General features: G+C 38.4%; 1 protein-coding gene across 9 annotated transcripts in view; it reads left to right on the forward strand.

The window, feature by feature from the left end:
* LOC138739315 (PC3-like endoprotease variant B) overlaps window positions 1-20,529 on the forward strand; it is an 827,554-nt gene that overhangs the window by 307,474 nt on the left and 499,551 nt on the right. For all 9 annotated transcript variants that reach the window (XM_069891108.1, XM_069891107.1, XM_069891109.1 and 6 more), the window contains exon 4: window positions 14,430-14,547. In XM_069891108.1, the coding sequence (XP_069747209.1) occupies window positions 14,430-14,547 (118 nt within the window). The remainder of the gene's footprint in view (window positions 1-14,429; window positions 14,548-20,529) is intronic.

The following is a 20,529-nucleotide window of genomic DNA, read 5'->3' on the forward strand; positions in this document are numbered from 1 at the left end:
GGAGGTGTTCACCCCTTAGATTTTTTGTAGTGGATCCTGACAGATTGAGCTTGAAAATTAAGTGAAATTCATGTTTATCACTCACAATAGATTAACTTAAATGATGTCTTTTGGCTGAGAAGATAGTGCTCTGTTCCATCTAAAGAATTTAGTCCTTAAGAGCATAAAATACCAGAAATACATCACTAATTGAGATTTTATTGTTGTGTTAGTGGGGATTTTTGATTGTGCATAGGCCAAACTGAGAAGCATTATCTGGCTACAATGTTGAAATAAAGTAATTGAATCAACTTGTTTTTTCGTATATATAGATATATGTTCAATCAAATGGGAGTTGAGCAATATGGAGCAGAATCCAGCAAGTTTGCAAATATTCTATTTTGTAACTGCTATGAACTAGTAACTGAAATAATATATTCCCTTGTCACACAAATAAATAAAGCTAATAAAATACATGAGAATCAGTCAAGATTACTGAAGATGAGCTCCTGTTGTCCCCAGTCACCATAATTTCAACTTGTTTCCTAATAGATAAAAATGATGTTCATAATCAATAATGTTATATCAACAACTTGCATTAACGTAGGTTTCTCTTGTGCATTTTCATGAAACGTTGCCTCTGAATCAGAAAGCTGGATACAGATCAGTGGCCACACTCCACAAATGCACAAACTTGATCTGAAAATCCAAATTGTTGTCCTGCCCTCCAGTGAAATACTGAGAGAGGGCTGCACCCTTGGAGGTGTCACACTTTTGATCAGGCCTTAAACCAAGGCAAACAGGCCAGATGTATTTTAGCAGTAAATGTAATAGATATGATGTTCCTTTTTTAGAAAGTATGTAAAACAAGGTCAGGCTGTGGTGTCAAATGTGGACTGGATTACTTGAAAGAGAATGCATGAGAGATGCTTGTATTCTGATGCCCTTGAAGCACCACTTTTATTTATTCTATTTTGACATACTGCATGATAACAGACTATTTCGGCCCACAAGTCTGTGTCACCCATTTTACTCAATTAACTTATACCTCAGGTACGGTTCGAGCAGTGGGAGGAATCCAGAGCCCAGGGGAAAACCCACACAAGCATGGGGAGAACATACAAACTCCTTTCAGACAGCGTGGGATTTGAACCCCCGTCTCGATCGATGGTGCTAACTGCTATGCCAGCCATGCAATAACTAAGGTTGACTTAGTTATATCCTCATTATAATGATCTGCTTCAGATTACTCTGATTCCAGCCAAGGAAGGGCATCCCTCTCAGCCAAATGGGTCGACAATAGCATGGAGTGACATGGTGTAGAAACCAATGTAGTGAAACAGCTGAATGTGCTGCACAAGTTGGGTGTGGAAGAGCTAATTACATGTGGAGCAAGAACCAGTTCTTCATGATATTGTAAATGTTCTCTCAAAGTGGAAACAAAAGTGGCTGATTACTGTGTATATTTGAAATATAAAATATATATGGTGGAAATTTGTAGGAGCACAGGGATATATTGCCAAAAGTGAAACTATTTCAAGAAAAAGTTGTGCAGATGACAATGGACCATATGTAATCAATAGGCTAGTTTCCCCAGTTGACTTATCATTTTGATTCAACCTCAGTGGAAACCAATGCCATAGGTTACATAGACAATGCTATGCTTTGTCACAGTGAGCTAAAATCAAATTCTGCTGTGGCAGAGGATGAAAAACTATCATTGTTTTTGATCAAATGCAACAATAGTTTACACTGGCATTTCCATTGTGTCACAGGATCCATTGAGATGTAAGAAACCACCAGTCTGAGTACTTCAGAGATGCCCCTGGGCTGATAATAAAACTTTCCAACAAGCAAAAAATTATTCTAAGACACTTTGATTTAAAGCCAATGTTCAATAGAGATAATGGCTTGGAATGCTGCCTTTACTTTTCTATTTTTTAAACAATAGAAGAAACATAAAAATGACTAATTTTGGTGTCCATACTTTGTCAGATGATCTTGGCACCTTGTTCTAAGGTATGAAGTTTATTGAGTGTACATTGAAATTGCTTAGCGTGATTTAAAGAAAGCTCACTTGTGTTTTCTAGTGGAGTAACCATCAGCCTCTGATTTTTTTCTGAAAAAGCAAACATCACATTAATTCAAGAAGTAGGATCAAACTTGTTCTGGAACCATTGAATGGCGGAGAAACACCTCCCCCTGCCCCCATACCCAGTGATGGCCTCCATAGCTGTCTGTGGCAAAGGATTCCACAGATTCACCAACATTTGGCTTAAGAAATTTTGCCACATCTCCATTCTCTTGATCTGAGGCTGTGCCCTCTGGTCCTAGACTCTCCTATTGCAGGAAATACATTTTCCATATCTACAATATCCAGACCTTTCAATAGTCAGTGTTTTAATGATTCCTCCTCAACCTTCTAAACTCCAGGGGGTAGAGGCTTAGTGGCATCAAACACTCCCCATACATTAACCATCTCATCCCTGATACCATTCCCATCTTCCTCCTCTGGACCCTCTCCAACACCAGCATATGCTTCCTTCAATTTGGGGCCCAAAACTGCTCACAATACAGAAAATATTGCCCGACCAATGCATTATAAAGCTCTCAAAAATGAATGTCAACATTGCATTTGCCTTCTTTATTACTGACTCAACCTATAAAGTAATCTCTAGGGAATCCTGCATGAGGACTCCTAAGTCTCTTTGGAACTCCACTTTCTGAATTCTCTCCCCATTTAGAAAATAGCCTTTTCTTCTACTGAATTGCATGACTTTACACATCCAAGCATTGTATTCCACCTGCCACTTTGACCATTCTTCCAATCTGTCCAAATCCCTCTTCAGATTCCCTACTTCTTGAACACTACCTGCCCCATCACCCATCATTGTATCAAAGCCATCAATTCTGTCATCCAAATCAATTACATATAACATGAGAAGTAATAGACCCAACACCATAATAAAGGAATTAAGGGATATGGGGGAAAAGGCAGGTAGGTGGAGTTGAGTCAATGATCAGATCAGCCATAATCTTATTGATGGTGGAGCAGGCTTGATGGGTCAGATGGCTTGCTCCTGCTCCTATTTCTTATGTTCTTATGTAACATCAACTCCAGCAGAACATTAGTAGCTTAAAAAAAAACCCTTCTATTTCCAGTATCTGCCTTCTGCCAGTCAGCCAATCTTCTATCCATGCTACTATCTATCCTGTGACAGCATGGGCTTTTATCTCATTTAGCAGTCTCATGTACATTACCTTGTTAAAGGTCTTCAAATGAGCAACATCCACTGATTGTCTATCCTACTTGTTAGTTCTTCAAAATACTTCAATAGATTAGTGAGTCAAGATCTCCCCTGAAGGATACAATGTTGACTTTAGCTTATTTTATTATGTACTTTCAAGTACTCTGAAACTTCATCCTTATTTGTTGTCTCCACCGAAGTCAGGCCAACTGGCCTATAATTCCCTGATTTTTGCCTCTCTCCCTCTTTGAAGAGTGGAGTTACATTTGTAATTTTTCAGTCCTCTGGAATTTTTGCTGGCTCTAGCATTTCCTGAAAGATAATTCCTTATGCAATCACAATCTCTTCAGTTACCTCTTTCAGAGCCCTGAAGTGTGGTCTATCTGGTCCAGGTGACCATTCATCTTTCAATCCTTATGCTTTCCAAACATCTTCTACTTAGTAATAGCAACTCCCCTCAGTTTTCTCCCCTCACTATCCATACATCCATAAAACAAGTAAAAAATAATGAAGAAGAGTAGACCATCTGGCTCCTTCACCATTCAATAACATTGTGACTGATCTTTTACCTTGGCTCTTTCTTCTTGTACTTGACCTGATATCCCTTTGGAAGCTGCAGAAAATTTATTTGATTTGCCTGCTAAAGTTAAGGCACATCCACTGTCATGACTTACACAAAGCTGATGCCATTGTGGAAGGCCTATCTTCAATTAAAAGGATGCATGCCCAACAACCTTCATGTTGATTATATTGTACAAGGAAAAATTGTCAGTTTGTTGTGCAAATCAATGAGTTATGACCAATATGTAAAATTGGAAGCCATTTTTAAAAAATGTGTCAATACTGTATGTGAAAAGGATAAAAATAATTCTCACCCTAACCCAAATAGCCATTGTGGTGGAGATTTTAATTCCTGTTGGTAGCAGAAGGAAAAAATTTGTGGAGACCCATTTCTAAATATTCCTCACATTGAAATATTTAGAGTCCAATTATTCTGCATTTGGAAAGGTTGGGAAACACTGAATATAATGACAAAATGTAAAACTGACCAAACATTCTTGTAAAATGTACATTTATATTGTTTTGAATAATGATTGATAATAGAATCCATATTGTTAATATTTACAAGCAAAAATTATTTCAATAGATTTAATTTTTAAATATTTAATCTCTTTAAGTAATTAAACAATAAGTTAGACCTCCTAATGGTGTTCCATGTGTTCATCACAGCTACCTGCATGCGTCAGCAGTAATTAAGCAATCTGAAGTACTAACTGACCCAAAGAGATAGCTATTATATAGTGTGGGTGTCCTTGAAATGTCTTCATCATCACATGTTCTCTTTTCTTCGTCTCACTTAAAGATGGTGTCAGCATTATTTTGGCTCATCTTCGTACAAGTGCATTTACTGAAGTCTTATAAGGAGTTGCTGCAACTGTGAGGCTGTAAACAGTCTAAAGGTTAAGCAGAAAAATATAAAAGTGGGCAATTCAGGTTTTTTTCACAATCAAAGCAAAACAAAAGATTTTGTTGCACTTTCTATTAAGGTCATAATCTGATCGGCATCTGAATGAGAACACACGTTGAACTTGCCTTGAAATCGTTATGGTCAAACCCATGTCATTTAATGTCAGGAGCCATCAAAAATTGTGATAAAATTAATAGAACGCTGAATGATTGATAACCCAGCTCATCTGCCATTCTCCTAGAAAACTCCCAGAGGTCCAGCAGTGGGAAACAATGCTCAGATCATTTCTGAAAGGAGCCCATTTGAAAGACGTGCCTGTGTGCTTTAATTAGTTCCTGAAAATTGTGACAGCTTCTCCCACAAAAATACATGATTTGTTTACTAATGTAGGCAGAAATGATGAACATTTCAGCTGTAACAAATGATAAGTGGGCCATGGATTCATTTCTGTCTCCAGTCACAAGTCGAGTTTGAATGAACACTTCCTGTGCTTTAGTGCTAACACACACTCGAAAACTACAGGTGATCATTCAGCTAACGAGTGACCTTTGAGTCCAGGTACATTTGCTTCATGTGGATAATATCAAATTTTAATACCTTAATTATTAATGACCGTTTATTCAGAAAAAAATATTGCCGAATAACCATAGGATGGCAGCCATTCAAGTAGCATGCAATCACTTTAACGTCTGCTTGAGTTAATATTCAGATGTTTTATAATAATTGCTTAAAATAAAACAAAAATGAATGGAAGGGTTTGTGATTATATCGGTTTCTGCTTTCCCGGCATTTATTTTGGCACCAGATAAAGTGCTCTCATCAGCTTCTAGTTCATCAGGCTACTTAGACATAAGGGATAAATTAATTATGTATCTACTTTGGATAAAAAAAATTGTACTTCTCTCCAGTAACTCTACTTCTTGATTGAAAAAGGCCTCTACATTGCAAGCTTTGAGATCCATTCAATGCAGAATAATTTCAACAAGCTCAGATTGTCACCAAAGGACAAGTTACGGTGTAAATAACAAGGGACACATCTTGGAAAAAGGGTTATCTTTCTGAATTACACAAGTAAACTTTGCAATCAATCCAGGATGGATACATTTAAGTGGGACGTGTTTAAAGTTTAAGAGAAAGAAGTTACATTGCATGAAGCTGAATTAGAGTCCAAAGCCTAAAGTATTCTGATACCACTTGCTGGAACGCCAAATCCTTTCAGATCAGTGAGTTCACACTCTACTTTTGTGTTACATAAAACCAGAACTGATGGCTTTTGTGAAAACTATTTAATTGGTTCCTTGTTCGATATTTTAGAATTCCCAACACAACCCTCCTCCCTTCACACAGCTGAATAACTTTATTTAATTTTTACATTTTTATTCAACAAATTTAAGTAATATCAGCACTCCCTGTTGTGGTTATGTACCTGAGACAAAATCAATTTTGGCACAGGGTGTGTACGAAGGCTAATCCTGCAAAATAACTAAGCTAATTAATCTGTCTGCTCTGTCTTATTCGCCTTCAGTTGGCCAATAAATCTAATGGGAAGCCTCATCGTATAAATAGGTCGGCCTAGTCAACTGAGTTCATTTATTAATCCAAATAATTCAAATCCCAAACCAAATTTGACCATAACATATGCCTTCTGTTATAATTAAAAATCAATCTCTAAGTCTGACTCCAGTTTGATTGTGCGAGTCAATAAACTATTATACACTACCGTGCACTCTTTATGAAACCTTCGGAGAAATAAATGATTAGCTGGATTTAGTTGTATTCAGACTATTTTGAATCTCTTAAAAAATATCAATTTAACTCCTAGCGTTCTGAACAAATGAACAGAATCACCATATAGTTAAATGATTCGTGTCAAGATAAGCATTTTATGTTAAATATTTCTTGAAACCTTTTCATAACTGCAAATTATAATACAGAAGGCCATTAAGCATGTCCAAAGCTGATCTAATATCTTGATATCAAGTAATGCCATTAGCCTAATAGCCTGAATTCGCATGTCTGATCTCAGAAGCTAAGCAGGCTCGGGACTGGTCAGTACTTGGAGGGGAGACCGCTTAGGAGCTGTTGGTTTCTGTGAGGGGCGCTGGACAAAGTGGCCACTCTCTGTCTGCCTTACGGTGGACAAAAGTCAAAGAACTTCAGGCTTGTTACATTCTAAATGTAGTATTATGTGACAATAATGGAAATTTTACCTTTTGTTCTAATGTAGAGGATTCACAGAGCTAAATCTTCGCAAAATAACATATTCTCTAATCCTGTGGTAGCTTTGGCAATTGGTCAGTGTCACTGTTGGGATAGAATACAATTTGTGACATTGAGCCAAAGAGAAAAGAGTCCATCGGCCTATGATGCTAATTTATAAGAATATTTAGGGAATATTTCAACACCATAGATTGTCAATCATGACTGACAGGTTGGAGTCCATGGGGCAGCACCTTAGTTTCAAAATTTTCATTGTGTTCTGATCCCTGCATGACCTCGTCGCACTTTATCTCAATCCAACACTGTTCTAACCATAAAAGTCCACGCTCCTCTACTAGCCCCTTCGGTAACAATGATATTAATTAATCCTTACCTTCAGCTGTTAAAGTTCTAAACATTTTCCATTTCTTCTTCTCTCCTTTGAAATATTCCCTTGAAACTAGTGCTTTTCCAATCTTTGAATATCCAACATTTGGATTTTGTAGTGAAAAGTTTGACATTTGCCTCCAATACATCTATACACTGATTGCGACTTCAGTGTCCGTATCTTAATCTGATTTGCTGCCGCTAAGTTAGCGTTTCTTCTTATCCTGAACATATTTGCATCTTTCGTTAGAGCTGAGTGAAATCTGAAAACTGAGTTACATTTCCGGAGTCTCGAGAAATCCTATTTTGCCTGGTTGTATATGTATGGTCAGATTATAAACTTGAGCTTGATCTTGATTTCAGGTATTCGTCATCTATTCCCACTGTAAGGTTTCCTGAAAATTTTATTATTGCGAGGCAGTTGTATCTTCATGGTCCACTAAGTTATTATTTACTGCTCAGAAAACTCAGTGACCTTATTTTAGCTGTAGAGTTTTATTTTCTTAGCTAAATATTTCAAAATGTAATACAAATTCTCCAATGCTGTATGCATTAAGTGTAGAGTATCCTAACAAATTTAATTTTGTTTGACCAAGTTTTGTTCAGTGTTTGCAATGCAGGAAAAAAATTCTACCCTGTAGACTTTAAAATTATCAAAGAAATATTCATCTTTTCATTCAAAATGTTTCAGTGATTACCTTATGATGATGTGTTTATGTTCATCTATACTTTTTGTCCTGGCCCATTGTTTCGAACTTTGCCCTAAACTACCTGATGAGCAAGTGCTGGGCTAGGCTTTCAAGAACAACCATGGAGAGACCACAGAGAAGGATGAGAAGGGGTACAAAATGTCTTTAGTGAGTTAAGAATGAGGCTTTTTAATACACAGATTAAAAACAAAAGGATGGTTTGAGAGAGGTCAGGACCACTCAAAATCAATGGTGCCAGAGGAAGTGGGTGATGTGGAACATAAATTCTTTGCATCAGTATTCATGAAGGATAATAAGAACAGGAAAAGATATGCCTAAAACGATGGAATCTAAATTAGAATTTTGAGAAAGGCAAGAGGGGATTTCTGGATCTTTGTGTCCACTTCATCCACAGTTGAGCCCTCCAAAGAACTGGAGAAAAGCTGTACAAGGATAGAAACATGGAGAATAGTTCTTCCTTTGTCTGAGAAGATCATCAGGGAGAAACCAGGAAATTACAGGCTGATGAGCTTTGCATCAGTGGTAGGGAAATTATTGAAGAAGATTATTAGGAATAAGATTTATACACAGCTTGAAAAGTATGAACTTGTTTGAGATATTCACTATGGCTTTGTGCAGGGAAGGTCATGTCCCATAAATTTGATTTTATGAGGAGCAGACAAAGATGATTGATGAGAATAGAGCAAGGGATTTGTCTATATGGGCTTTGAGAAGGTTTCTGATGGAATATTACTCCAGAAGATTAAGTCACATGGGATCCATAAAGGCTTGGCAGATTGGATTCAAAATTAGCTTGACTATATAAGGCAGAAAATAGTGGTTGAGGAGTGTTACTCTGATTGAGGATCTGTGAACAGTTGGCATTCCCCAGGGCTCAGTGTTCAGACTTCTGCTGTTCATGATATACCCCCTCCACTGATTCTGTGTCCTACCAAATAACGGGGTTCTGTGTCCTGCAATGATCTCGCTGCTACAGTTCTGTGGCCATTCCATCAGTGGACCAATGGCGAGAGTTGCCCAGGCCTCCACATTTGGTCGATTTAAAGCAATATTGGCAGGTTCTTGATGAGAAAGTGTGTCAAAGGTTCTGAGGAGAATATAGGGTTGAAAGGAAGAATACATCAGCCATAATTTGAATGGCAGAGCAGACTCAATGGACTGATTAGCTTAATTCTGCTCCTCTCTTTTACGGCCTTATTTCCTGATTACTTTTAACAGTCATGTTGTCACAGGCCATTCTCAATGTTTTGAAATATCTCTCAATCATTTGGATATTTAAATATAATTGAAATTAATTTAAATAACTAAATTGAAGAATAACCACATGTTTGTTATGTGATACACTTTATTGTCATTATGCTGGTATAGCAGCCAGTGAAACATGGTGTACATTGACTGGAATATAAAATAGAAAACAATACAGTAAATACATACAATAAAAAAACACACACAATAAAGCATGTACAATAAAACTGCAATACTTTATATTAAATTGTTAAAAAAGATTATTGATTCTAAAATATAAGGGCAGCACCGCTCAATGCCGTGAAGTGGTATTTAACATTATCACAACTTCATGAAAAAAAGCTCTTTTTAAGTCTGGAAATTCTCGAGCGAAGGCTCCTATGATGTCTGCTCAATGGTGGGAGAATAAATAGTTCATGGTGAGTGTGTGTTGCATCTTTAATGATATTCCTTGCCCTGTCCAAATGTCGTCCCCTATAGATAGATTTGATGGGAGGCAATGGCATTCCAACAATATGTTGGGCAGTTTTCACTACCTGCTGGAGTGCCTTCCTATCTTGTATATTACAATTCCTGTACCACGTTGAAATACTGTATGTCAGCACATTCTCAATAGTACATCTATAGAAATTCAATAGTATTCTAGGGTGGAGGTGTAACGTACATCTCAAAAATAAAGACGTTGTGTGCCTTTAGATCAACAATGATGAATTCAAAGACCAAGTGAGATCATTAGAGATATGGACCCCCCAGGAATTTAAAGCTCTGTAACTGCTCCACCACTGCTCCATTGATGTAAATCGGGATGTGTGTGTGGTTTCTTGCATATCTAAAATCCACAATGATCTCTTTTGTCTTCTGGGTATTGAGTAACAAATTGTTCTCAGCCCACCTCAAGGCTACGTGCTGAAACTCACTCCTATAAGCCATTTCATTGTCCCCTGTGATCAAGCCTACCACCGTGGTGTCATCTGCTAACTTTATAATTAATTTTAAGATGTACATAAGAACACAGTCAGAGGTAAAGATGGAATACAAAAGGGGACTCAGCAGGCGACCCTGCAGTGTTCAAGATGATTCTGGAGGAGAAAATATTGCCCAACCTAACAGACTGGGGTCTGTTAGTAAGGAAATCCAGAATCCAATTACAAAGGGATAAGCTGATACCATAGGAAGTAGGAACAGGAGTAGGCCAAAAATGGCCCATCGAGCCTCCTCCGCCATTCAATAAGATCATGGCTGATCCATACGAACATAGTTTGCTTATCAGTTTTGATGGTTCAACAGTGATGAAAGCTGAACTATTATCAATAAATAGTAATCTTACATAAGAGTTTGGTCTATCCAGGTGAGTTATAGTAGAGTGTAGCACTGCATAGCACTGTTGAAATGGTATCCTCTGTCGACCTATTAGCACGTTAGGCAAATTGATATTGATCCATAGTGGCAGGCAAACTAGATTTCAAATGAGATAAAACCAACCTCTCAAAACATTTCACAATGAGGGGAGTAAGTACAACAGGATGGTAATCATTCAGGCTCATGGTGGTCGAGTGCTTTGGCAGAGGCACAATTATAGCAGACTTAAAACTTGTAGGAACAACAGCCTTGGCCAAAGACAGATTAAAAATATCCGTAAAACCCTCTGCCAGCTGATCTGCGTAAGCTCTAAGCACTCAATCAGGAATGCCATCGGGTCCAGCTGCTTTCACCCTACTAAGGCTGGCCCGTACATCCATAATAGAAAATGAGAGAGGTATTTCATTCGGTAAAAGATCCACTTTCAAAGCTCATCAAACTACTTTTAATTAATTAATATAGAGATCAGTGAAATTAAAAAATAACAAATTTTACTGAAGGTTGGCAACCCCATTCAAAGGGGAAAAAAATCCATTTAAGTGTGAGTTAATGCACTTTGGGCATCAAATACGAACTATCATAAAAATCAGGGACATCAGAAGCTTTGATAGCTCTTTGGAATTGTTGTCAGAGGTGAATAAGATCATGAAGTTGAAAATTCACAGGCTTGCCTTCCTAGGCCAAAGATGTAATATCGCAGCCGATCAAAACATTGGTCAATCTGAAGAAATGCAAGAACTGTGGATGCTAATATCTTGAGCAATCAAGGAGAAACCAGAGGATCTCAATGGGTCAGGAGGCACCTATGTGGAGAAATGGTCAGTGAACATTCCAGGGTGGACCCCTTTATCGACTAAAGTATTAAGGGGAGATAAAGAGGAGGAGGAGGAGAAGAATGTGGGAGAGGTAAAGAGGCAGGTAGAAAAAGAGAACACTTGGAGGGCATGCGTGAATAGATTAGAGGGAAAAGTAACAACCAGAGCAGGTAAAGAAGTGATAGACACAGCACAGTTAGACACTGCAGTTGTGGGGCAGTACACAGAATTGCTGAAGAAACTCAGCAGGTCATGTAGTATCTACGGCAAGTAAAGGGTAACCAGCGTTTTGGGCCTGAGTACTGCATCAGTGCATGAGCAAAAATCAGGTGCCTAAATACAAAGGTGGGGGAGAAGGAGGAAGCATCAGAGGGTTGGGCAAAGGCTAAAAGGACAGAGGTGGTCAAGATATGAGCAAAAAGCAGGCAGATGGCTGAATAAAAAGGTGGCAGAAGGGGGGAGGAGAGGAGAGAGGAAGGGGCAGAGATAAGAGGTCATCAAGGGATGAATAAAGAACAGGACCTCTTGCCTGTGCTCTTCCCCTTACCCATATTCCTTCCTCTCCTTACCTCCCATCCCTTCCCCACAATTTTATTCAGTCAAAGCCTTTCTTCCAGGAAAAGGCAAAAACCAGACAGGCCCCTGAATAAAACTGAGGGAGAGTGGAAGGGGCAGGGGACAAACAAAGGCCAATAGGTAAGAAGTTGTCAAAGTATGAACAAAATGCAGGACTTCTTACCTGTGCTCCTCTCCTGCCCCTACTTCTTTCCTCATCTCCTACCACCCTCTCCCAAAATTTTAATTCAGGTGCTTGACTGTTTTTGCTCATACCCGATGAAGGGCTCAGGCCTGAAACATTGGTTACCCTTTACTTCCTATAGATGCTGCGTGACCTGCTGAGTTTCTCCAGCACTTTCGTGTATTGCATGAACACATTGGAACTAGGTTGAGGTAGGGGTTACAGCTGCATTTGGACTGTTGTGCACCATTCTCGTCATGAACTACAGGAAGGATGTGGTAGTGGTCAAAAGAGTATGGAAGAGATTTGACAGGATGTTGGAATAGAGAGCTTTACTTACAAGGAGAAATTAGATAGCCTGGATTTATTCACACTGGGATGCAGGAGGCTGAGTGGTGACCTTGTAGAGGTTTATAAAATTATGAGAAGCATGGATAGGTTAGATAGAGCCTTTCCCTTGGGTGGGAAAGTCTAAACTTAGGTATATGCTTTGTATGAGAGGTGAAAAGCTCTGTGGTGCAAGTATTTTACAGATAGGATGGTGGTTATATGGAATGAGCTGCCAGATAAATAGGTACAGGCAGATACAATTACTATGTTTACTACACATTTGGAAGGTACTTGAATAAGAAGGGAATAGAGGGATATAGGCCTAATGTAGACAAATGGGATTAGCAAAGATAGGTCTAACAGTCATCAAGAATGAACTCATCAGAGGGACCCATTTCTCTGCTGGACAAACCCATGACTCGATTAATGAAACAATGTTGGATACACCAGATATGGATTTTGTTTTGCTTTTCAGCCTGGTAAGTTAGGAATGCCCATGGACTTCATTGTGAGGTCAAGAATTTTACAGCTGGCCAGCAGCTCTCTACAAGTCTTTGACTTGCTTTATTTGCCACATATAACTTGTTATTCTTCAAAAATGAAATCTGTTTGATAAAAATAACACCTTTTTATCTATTCATTCTCTGTTACAGATTTCAATTGTATTAAGTTTGCCTATGTATTTCCATTTTATTATAGATATTGTTGCAGTGGAAAAGGATTTGTAAAATAATGCCAAGTGCAACACACGTTGAGGCAGTCCCGACTGCTGTCACCTATCATGGCACTTTTCAAAATATTCACTTTTTTGACTAAATGCAAACATATCCCACCTACTTGCACTATCTTGCACTTCCTGAGTTTGGCTACTATTCCCATATTTGTTCTATCACCAAATCAGCTGTTTACACTTCTAACATATCACCTGGTGTGGACTTTGTTTCTGGAATTCTGCTGACAAGACTGTGATGTATTTTATCCCTTGTGGGCTCAAACTTTCCAGGTTAGGTAGCCAAGGCTTCCAACCTTACCTGCAATAAACTCCAAATCATCCAATCCTTGGCTGCCTGCACATCCTAACCCTTTCATTCTTCACTATCACATTTGCAGACCTACTTTGACTGCCGTCACCCTTTCTCCATTGTATCATCTTCCTTTCGAAAGCACCTTCGGACCTCTGCTCTCCTAATTTCTGTAACCACCTAATCCTGCCCTCTGAGGACTTCCAAGGAAAGTATTTACTTCAAATTAATGTGGGTTCCAGAAAATATTGTACAATCAAATCCAAAATGTCAGCTATGCGTTCCATCGGATCATTGGTTCCTTATGTGGGTTTTAATGTAACACTGCTGGGTGACTATGGAACAAGCTGTTTTTGTGCTAGGCTCTGCACTGAATAGAACAATTATCACTGGGGAAAGGGGCAAGGAGATGCCAGCTCAGTAAATTATCTAGGATTTTAAAAGTCACAAGGCATAGGGACCTTTTTTTTATTAAAAGGAGTTCCATTAATATGAAGAAAATATATCCAATTGCACCACTCCAAAAGTGGAGCATTTCTCTGGCGCTGCCAAGAATATTGATTGTTTCAGAAGCTATTGTTTAGTACAAATTCCTCTAAACATCACTAGGGGGCACTGTGATATGCAGAAGCTTGGCTATTCTGCAAGAAAGTGAAAGGTACCTCATTTCACAAAACAAAGCATTCTGATTGGTGGACAGGTAGCTGATAATTTATTACAGATAACAAGTAACAAAAATAACCTTATAAATTTCCTACATTTAAACCCCTTAACAAAAGGACATACAATTATTATGTTTATTAAATGAAAGCATGGGACATTGCTCAGCACAGAAAATTAATGATGTAAACTAGGCCTTAAATGAGATAATAACCTCATCATATATTTCCATTGTATCCTAATGCTAGGGATTGATTCTTTCATTTAGGTCAGGTGGGCAGAACAGCAAGAAATTCATGAGGTGGAAAAGCGAGACAAGGCTGTTTTACCTGATTCCCCATTATTTCCTGAAGGCCTCGGTCTTGATTCAGCCTTTGAATCACTGGGTAAGTACCAAATCACAGACTAATTGTATGTTCATATGAAATAACTTGACATCAAAAAAGAACAAACATAAGGGATCTGACATCAGCATTTGTAAACTCAAATTCAGTTGTAATCCAATGTGAGGTGCTGCAGTGCATGCTATTGTAGTGGCTTTGCACTTTATTTCATTTACCCACAAACCTTTGCTTCCTGAATCTCATCTTGAACATTAGCTTTTAGATGATGGTCGAGTAAAAAGGGGTGCTACCTTTCAGCTGAAATGTTAATCTGATACCATTTGGTTGGTAAAGCTCTCATGATATCATTTGAAAAGGGAGATTGGATCACAAAGATAAGCGTATACAGAGCCGTTGTCATACCCACACTCCTGTTCGGCTCCGAATCATGGGTCCTCTACCGGCACCACCTACGGCTCCTAGAACGCTTCCACCAGCGTTGTCTCCGCTCCATCCTCAACATCCATTGGAGCGCTCACACCCCTAACGTCGAGGTACTCGAGATGGCAGAGGTCGACAGCATCGAGTCCACGCTGCTGAAGATCCAGCTGCGCTGGATGGGTCACGTCTCCAGAATGGAGGACCATCGCCTTCCCAAGATCGTATTATATGGCGAGCTCTCCACTGGCCACCGTGACAGAGGTGCACCAAAGAAAAGGTACAAGGACTGCCTAAAGAAATCTCTTGGTGCCTGCCACATTGACCACCGCCAGAGGGCTGATAACGCCTCAAACCGTGCATCTTGGCGCCTCACAGTTTGGCGGGCAGCAGCCTCCTTTGAAGAAGACCGCAGAGCCCACCTCACTGACAAAAGGCAAAGGAGGAAAAACCCAACACCCAACCCCAACCAACCAATTTTCCCTTGCAACCGCTGCAATCGTGTCTGCCTGTCCCGCATCGGACTGGTCAGCCACAAACGAGCCTGCAGCTGACGTGGACTTTTTTACCCCCTCCATAAATCTTCGTCCGCGAAGCCAAGCCAAAGAAGAAAAATAGCCAAAACTGATCCTTCAAACAATATCACATTTGCAGATCTGACTATTTGCACAATTTTTTATGGACATTTGCTATGTACACATTGATTGGTTGCAACGCTCTTCAAAATACTTAATTACCGTAAAGCTCTTTGTCACAAAGGGAGCTACACGAATGCAGGACTATAAATATTATTTCAATTAAGAAATTGTTGGGGCTTATTACCAACCCCTTTCCTTTTTTCACATCTCCAATATAATTAAAATATTACATGCCATTATTTAAATGTGCTTTCACCAGCATTTCTGAATACTGATTATAAATACCTCTCCCCTACCTTTATGCATGATGCATTCAAAACCAGGATTAAGTTATTGTGGTTAGAATATATTAGCTCATCATCCAAGTATTTCTGACAAATAAACAGTTGAAATATTACTTTATTCAATTAAAATGTAGATATCTCTTCTGCCACCAATGCAAACTTTATTTAGATTTTGTGTGAATTTTGTCTTGTTAGCCTTGATGAAACTCGGCTCTCTCTGACGATAAGGGTGAATGAAAGGGTCACAGACCCTGTTCCTCATTAAGACACAGGCTCACTTCCATAGTATGTAAATCACTTGTCACTTTTTCTTGAGGTGGGATGTCCCACCAAGCTGGCCAGCTGGTTTCTGGCAAAGCTTATTTTGCACATATTGGGAGGTTCAATAGTCACCCAGGGCTAGGACTGAGAAATCGCAATCACTAAACTGTGACAGGAGCATTTTAACTGCAGTTCCATTGAATTTTCCAGGGGTGTGTATTATTATTTTAATACATACAGTGTATGCATCTGGGCTCAGTCCTTTCTTGTGCTATTTTTAATATCCTGTTTAACACAGATATTCAAATTATCTGCTTTAATTCATTATATGATGTTATATAACCTTCATCTTAAAGGACTTCAACCCAGTAATTTATACTAAATGTTCTAAATATTTAATGAAAAATATGACCCACCAATATTGCTTTATTTACCTGGAATAGAATGAAAAATCTCCACTAACATGACATTATCTACTGTCTAATTTATTTAAAGAGATAGCAGTTCTGTGTAGTCCTGTACAAATCATGTGTTGCCTTTGGCTATTGTACTGTATAAACTTTTTTAACATTGACTTCCAAAGCTGATTTTACTTAACCGGGTATAAATTAGTTGATGGCAGCAGGAAGGAGATGGGTCTGACCGTCATAAATTTGTAACGTATTAATCCTAAAAACTTTACATGGTTAAGAAGGGACTACAGTCAGTATTAATTTAAGTGGTTGTCCAATACAGATATAATCACCAGCAATAGTATATAAGGAGGTATATCGCTTTCTAAGTAATACAATATTGAATTAATTATTTGGATAGAAAGAAAAGTTTACATGACATTTTTTAGAAAACTATAGATGAAGAAGGAAACAAGAATAAAGAATGGCAGGACACATTTGTAAACATTTTAGCACTTCTCACTATAAAAATGTCTAACTTATGAGGCACTTTTATGATCATTATATTAGATTTAGCATTGAATTTGAATTATTAAAAATGATTAGTTTGGGGAGAAGGGCATTCCCTGAAATCCATTATTATTATTTAACTTTGGATTTAACAGGAAGTTGTCATCAATGTGGCTAACCTCATTATGCTGTCAATCAACTCTGTGAGGATATTTGCAAGCCATGGCAACAGTACCCATTTAAATCACTAGTTTCCTTTTTTTAAAATTTAGAGTGACGAAGTAGAAGTGTGAGTAATGTAATCCAGAAAACATCAAATAAATAGGATTATGATATGACATATGAGATGCAAAAATTCAGATCCCAAAATAAATTCAATTAGGCTGTGGACATGTTTAATTTCAGCAGAATCGTTAACTAAAATCTTGATTCTCCAGTGGCCAGTTAACCATGCTGAGTCTTCAGAGAGTCAGCTTTGTCTTTGGAACTGATAAATGTGTTCTACTGTGCAGTCTTCAAACTCTTGACTGCAAGCCAAAAAATTGGATTTTGATGCAGCTTGCATTTCACTCATGTGGTGCAGAAGGATTTTGCCAAATTTAATAATCATGCTTGAAATCTGCACCTTGTGCCCAGTATCCACCATCACTTTTGTTCATATTTAACAAGAAGAATCAAGAAATGTTGTGTCTTCACTGAAGTGTGAAATTCACATTAGCTAAGTAAGCTAATAAAAGGTAACTAAGATGAGAGAAAGGAGCAAATAATAAAGAAGAAATAAAGTTCAACCAGTACAGAGAAAAAGAAATGAAAGTAATTAATGTATATTTGATAATAAGAAGGCTTTACTTTTCATTTGTATGAATGTCCTGGACTTGTCATGGATTTTATCTTGTGTGGCCTGGGACTAATGGGGCAAGATGGGGTTAATGGCCTTAACTACCTCCTCCTGATGGTACCATTTTGTATTGGACCTTTTTGTACCATGTGGCTGTTCCACGGAGCAGAATCATTACAAATATTCAAATTGACTGTTGCTTTACATTAAACATAATGTGCACCTCTCTTAGAAGATAAAATATTAAAGCACAGTACAAGTCATACAGTCCTCAATGATGTGCAAACCTATATAAACCTACTCAACATACTAAACCTTCCCTACCTCACACTCATAACTCTATTTTTCCCTGCATACATGTGCTTGTATAAGTCTATTAAATATCCCCAGTGTTCCACCCTCCACTACCATCCCTGGAAATGCAGTTCAGGCACCCACTATTCTCTGTGTAAATAAATAAATAAATCTTTACCCTGAAAGCTCTCCTCAGCCATCTTCCCTCACCATCTAAGAGCGTCCTCTGGTGTTTGCTACTCTTGTCCCTGGGGGAAAAATGTGTTAGCTGTCCACCCTATCTATGCCTATCACAATCTTGTAGACCTCCATTAGGTCCCCTCTCATTCTTATTTGCTCCAAAGAGAAAAGCCCTAACTTCTGTTGACTTGTCACGTAGGATACATTCTCCAATCCAGGTAACATCCTGGTAAATCTGCTCTGCACCTTTTTTTTAGTTGCTACATCCTTCCTGTAATGAGGTGACCAGAACTGAACACAATATTTCCAAACATGGTCCAATTAGAGTTTTATAGAGCTGCAACATTACCTCAGAACTTTTGAATTCAATCCCATGACTAATGAAGTCCAGTAATGAAGACTATAAGCCTTCTAAACTACCCTATCAGCCTGCAGGACAACCTTGAAAGAGCTATAAATTTGAAGCCTAAGGTCCCCTTGTTTTTCCACACTGTTAAAACTCCTATCACTAGCCATAGCCTTCAAGTTTGGCCTTGCAAAATGCGTCAGTTCACACTTATTTGGATTGAACTCCATCTCCCACTTTTTTGTCTAAATCTGATTCCTGTCTATATCCTGTTGTAACCTATGTCAACCTTCTGCACTATCCACAACATCTCCAACCTTGAAGTCATCTGCAAACTTACTGACCCATCCCTCTATTTATTTGTTAAGGTTTTAAAAAAAATCACAAAGAGCACGAGTTCCCAGAACAGATCCCTGTGGAACTTCACTAGTCAGTGATCTCCAGGCAGAATACATTTCATATATTACTACCCTCTGTTTTCTGCTGGCAAGCCAATTCTGAATCCAATTTGCATGGGTAAGAAAGGAGCAAGGTCTAGCCAAGATCAACGTGGATTTTTTTTTATGGAGGAAGGCAGAAAATGGAAATTGCTCCAGATTATACACAAGCAAACATGCCTGATGCAATTGTCAATCCGTGAACAATTATGGACGCTCTCAATGTCTTCTATTTGCTGGAGAGGGTTGATACTTCTTGATTTAAATCAGGTAAACTGCATGGCTGCCTGCTTGGCACTTTGTAGCTTGTTAACCAATGTTTTCTTTTCTATACCTCAAATCTACTGTTCCCTTCTCTTGCATTTGATCAACCTGCTTAATTTCACTCAAGCATTCAATTCTTAATATTGAACAGTTTTTTAAGACACATATATCAGATCCTGAAGTTTTGATTTCTTTGACTCATTTGGCCATTCTCTGTCAATGAGCATGAAAAGTTAATAAAAGTAGATTCTAGTACTTTAAACTTCAAAGGATAACAGAAGAATTTAAAGCATAGCAATATATCAGGATGATAGAAATGTGAACATTTTTAATGGGGAAAAGAGTCTGGATAATAGAAATTATTGAGAGATTATCAGTGAATCAACAAACTACGTAATTAGTGATGCTAGATTATCTGGATCAACTGAAACTGCATGATGGTAAACTTATAAATAAATATTAATAAATTGTGTTACGAGCCCAGAGGGCCCCAAAACCCAGCAGCAATAGATATTCACCAAGACAAATAGTTACTTAAACAAAAGTTGCTTTTAATTATCTTTAAACATGAAAACAGAATCACACTTTTACTTAACTAACCTAACTTAACCCCCTTCTAAGTCTAAGCACTTGTGTGTGTAAGTTCAGAAGAGTTATTTGGTTCACAGTTCAATCTCACCTCATACCTCCAAGTTCACTGGCTGCAGGCAATTCTTATACTCTGCACAGAATTTAACATTTATAAAGTTCACCAGGCTTTCATGCTTGAAAGGTAAATGGTTACAGCTCAGGAAGGTTCTTGTCTATTTTCAGAGAGAGATTTGTTGTTACAGGACATCCACATCTGATTCCTTTTCAATCAGCCACTCCAGTGTCTTGTTAATGAAACTTTCCCCCTTCAGGGTTCTCCAGATGATAACCTCTTTCTTTCAGGTCACCACAGAGTTCCTTTTTGTTTCACTTATTCCAAGTGAAACATTAGACAGCCAGTCCTCTCTTCTTGCATGAACCACAAGGGCTTTGACCAGACTCTCTTCCAAATGGGGCTTTTTTTCAAGCTTGGCAGCTTGTCCTGTTCCTGACCCAGCTGCCACTGCTGGTTGTAACATTGTAGAAGAAGAAGTATCTCTCTCTTTCACACAAAGATAAAGCCTGTTTGACTC

Source organism: Narcine bancroftii, chromosome 7 (genome assembly GCF_036971445.1).
Source record: "Narcine bancroftii isolate sNarBan1 chromosome 7, sNarBan1.hap1, whole genome shotgun sequence".
NCBI lineage: Eukaryota > Metazoa > Chordata > Chondrichthyes > Torpediniformes > Narcinidae > Narcine > Narcine bancroftii.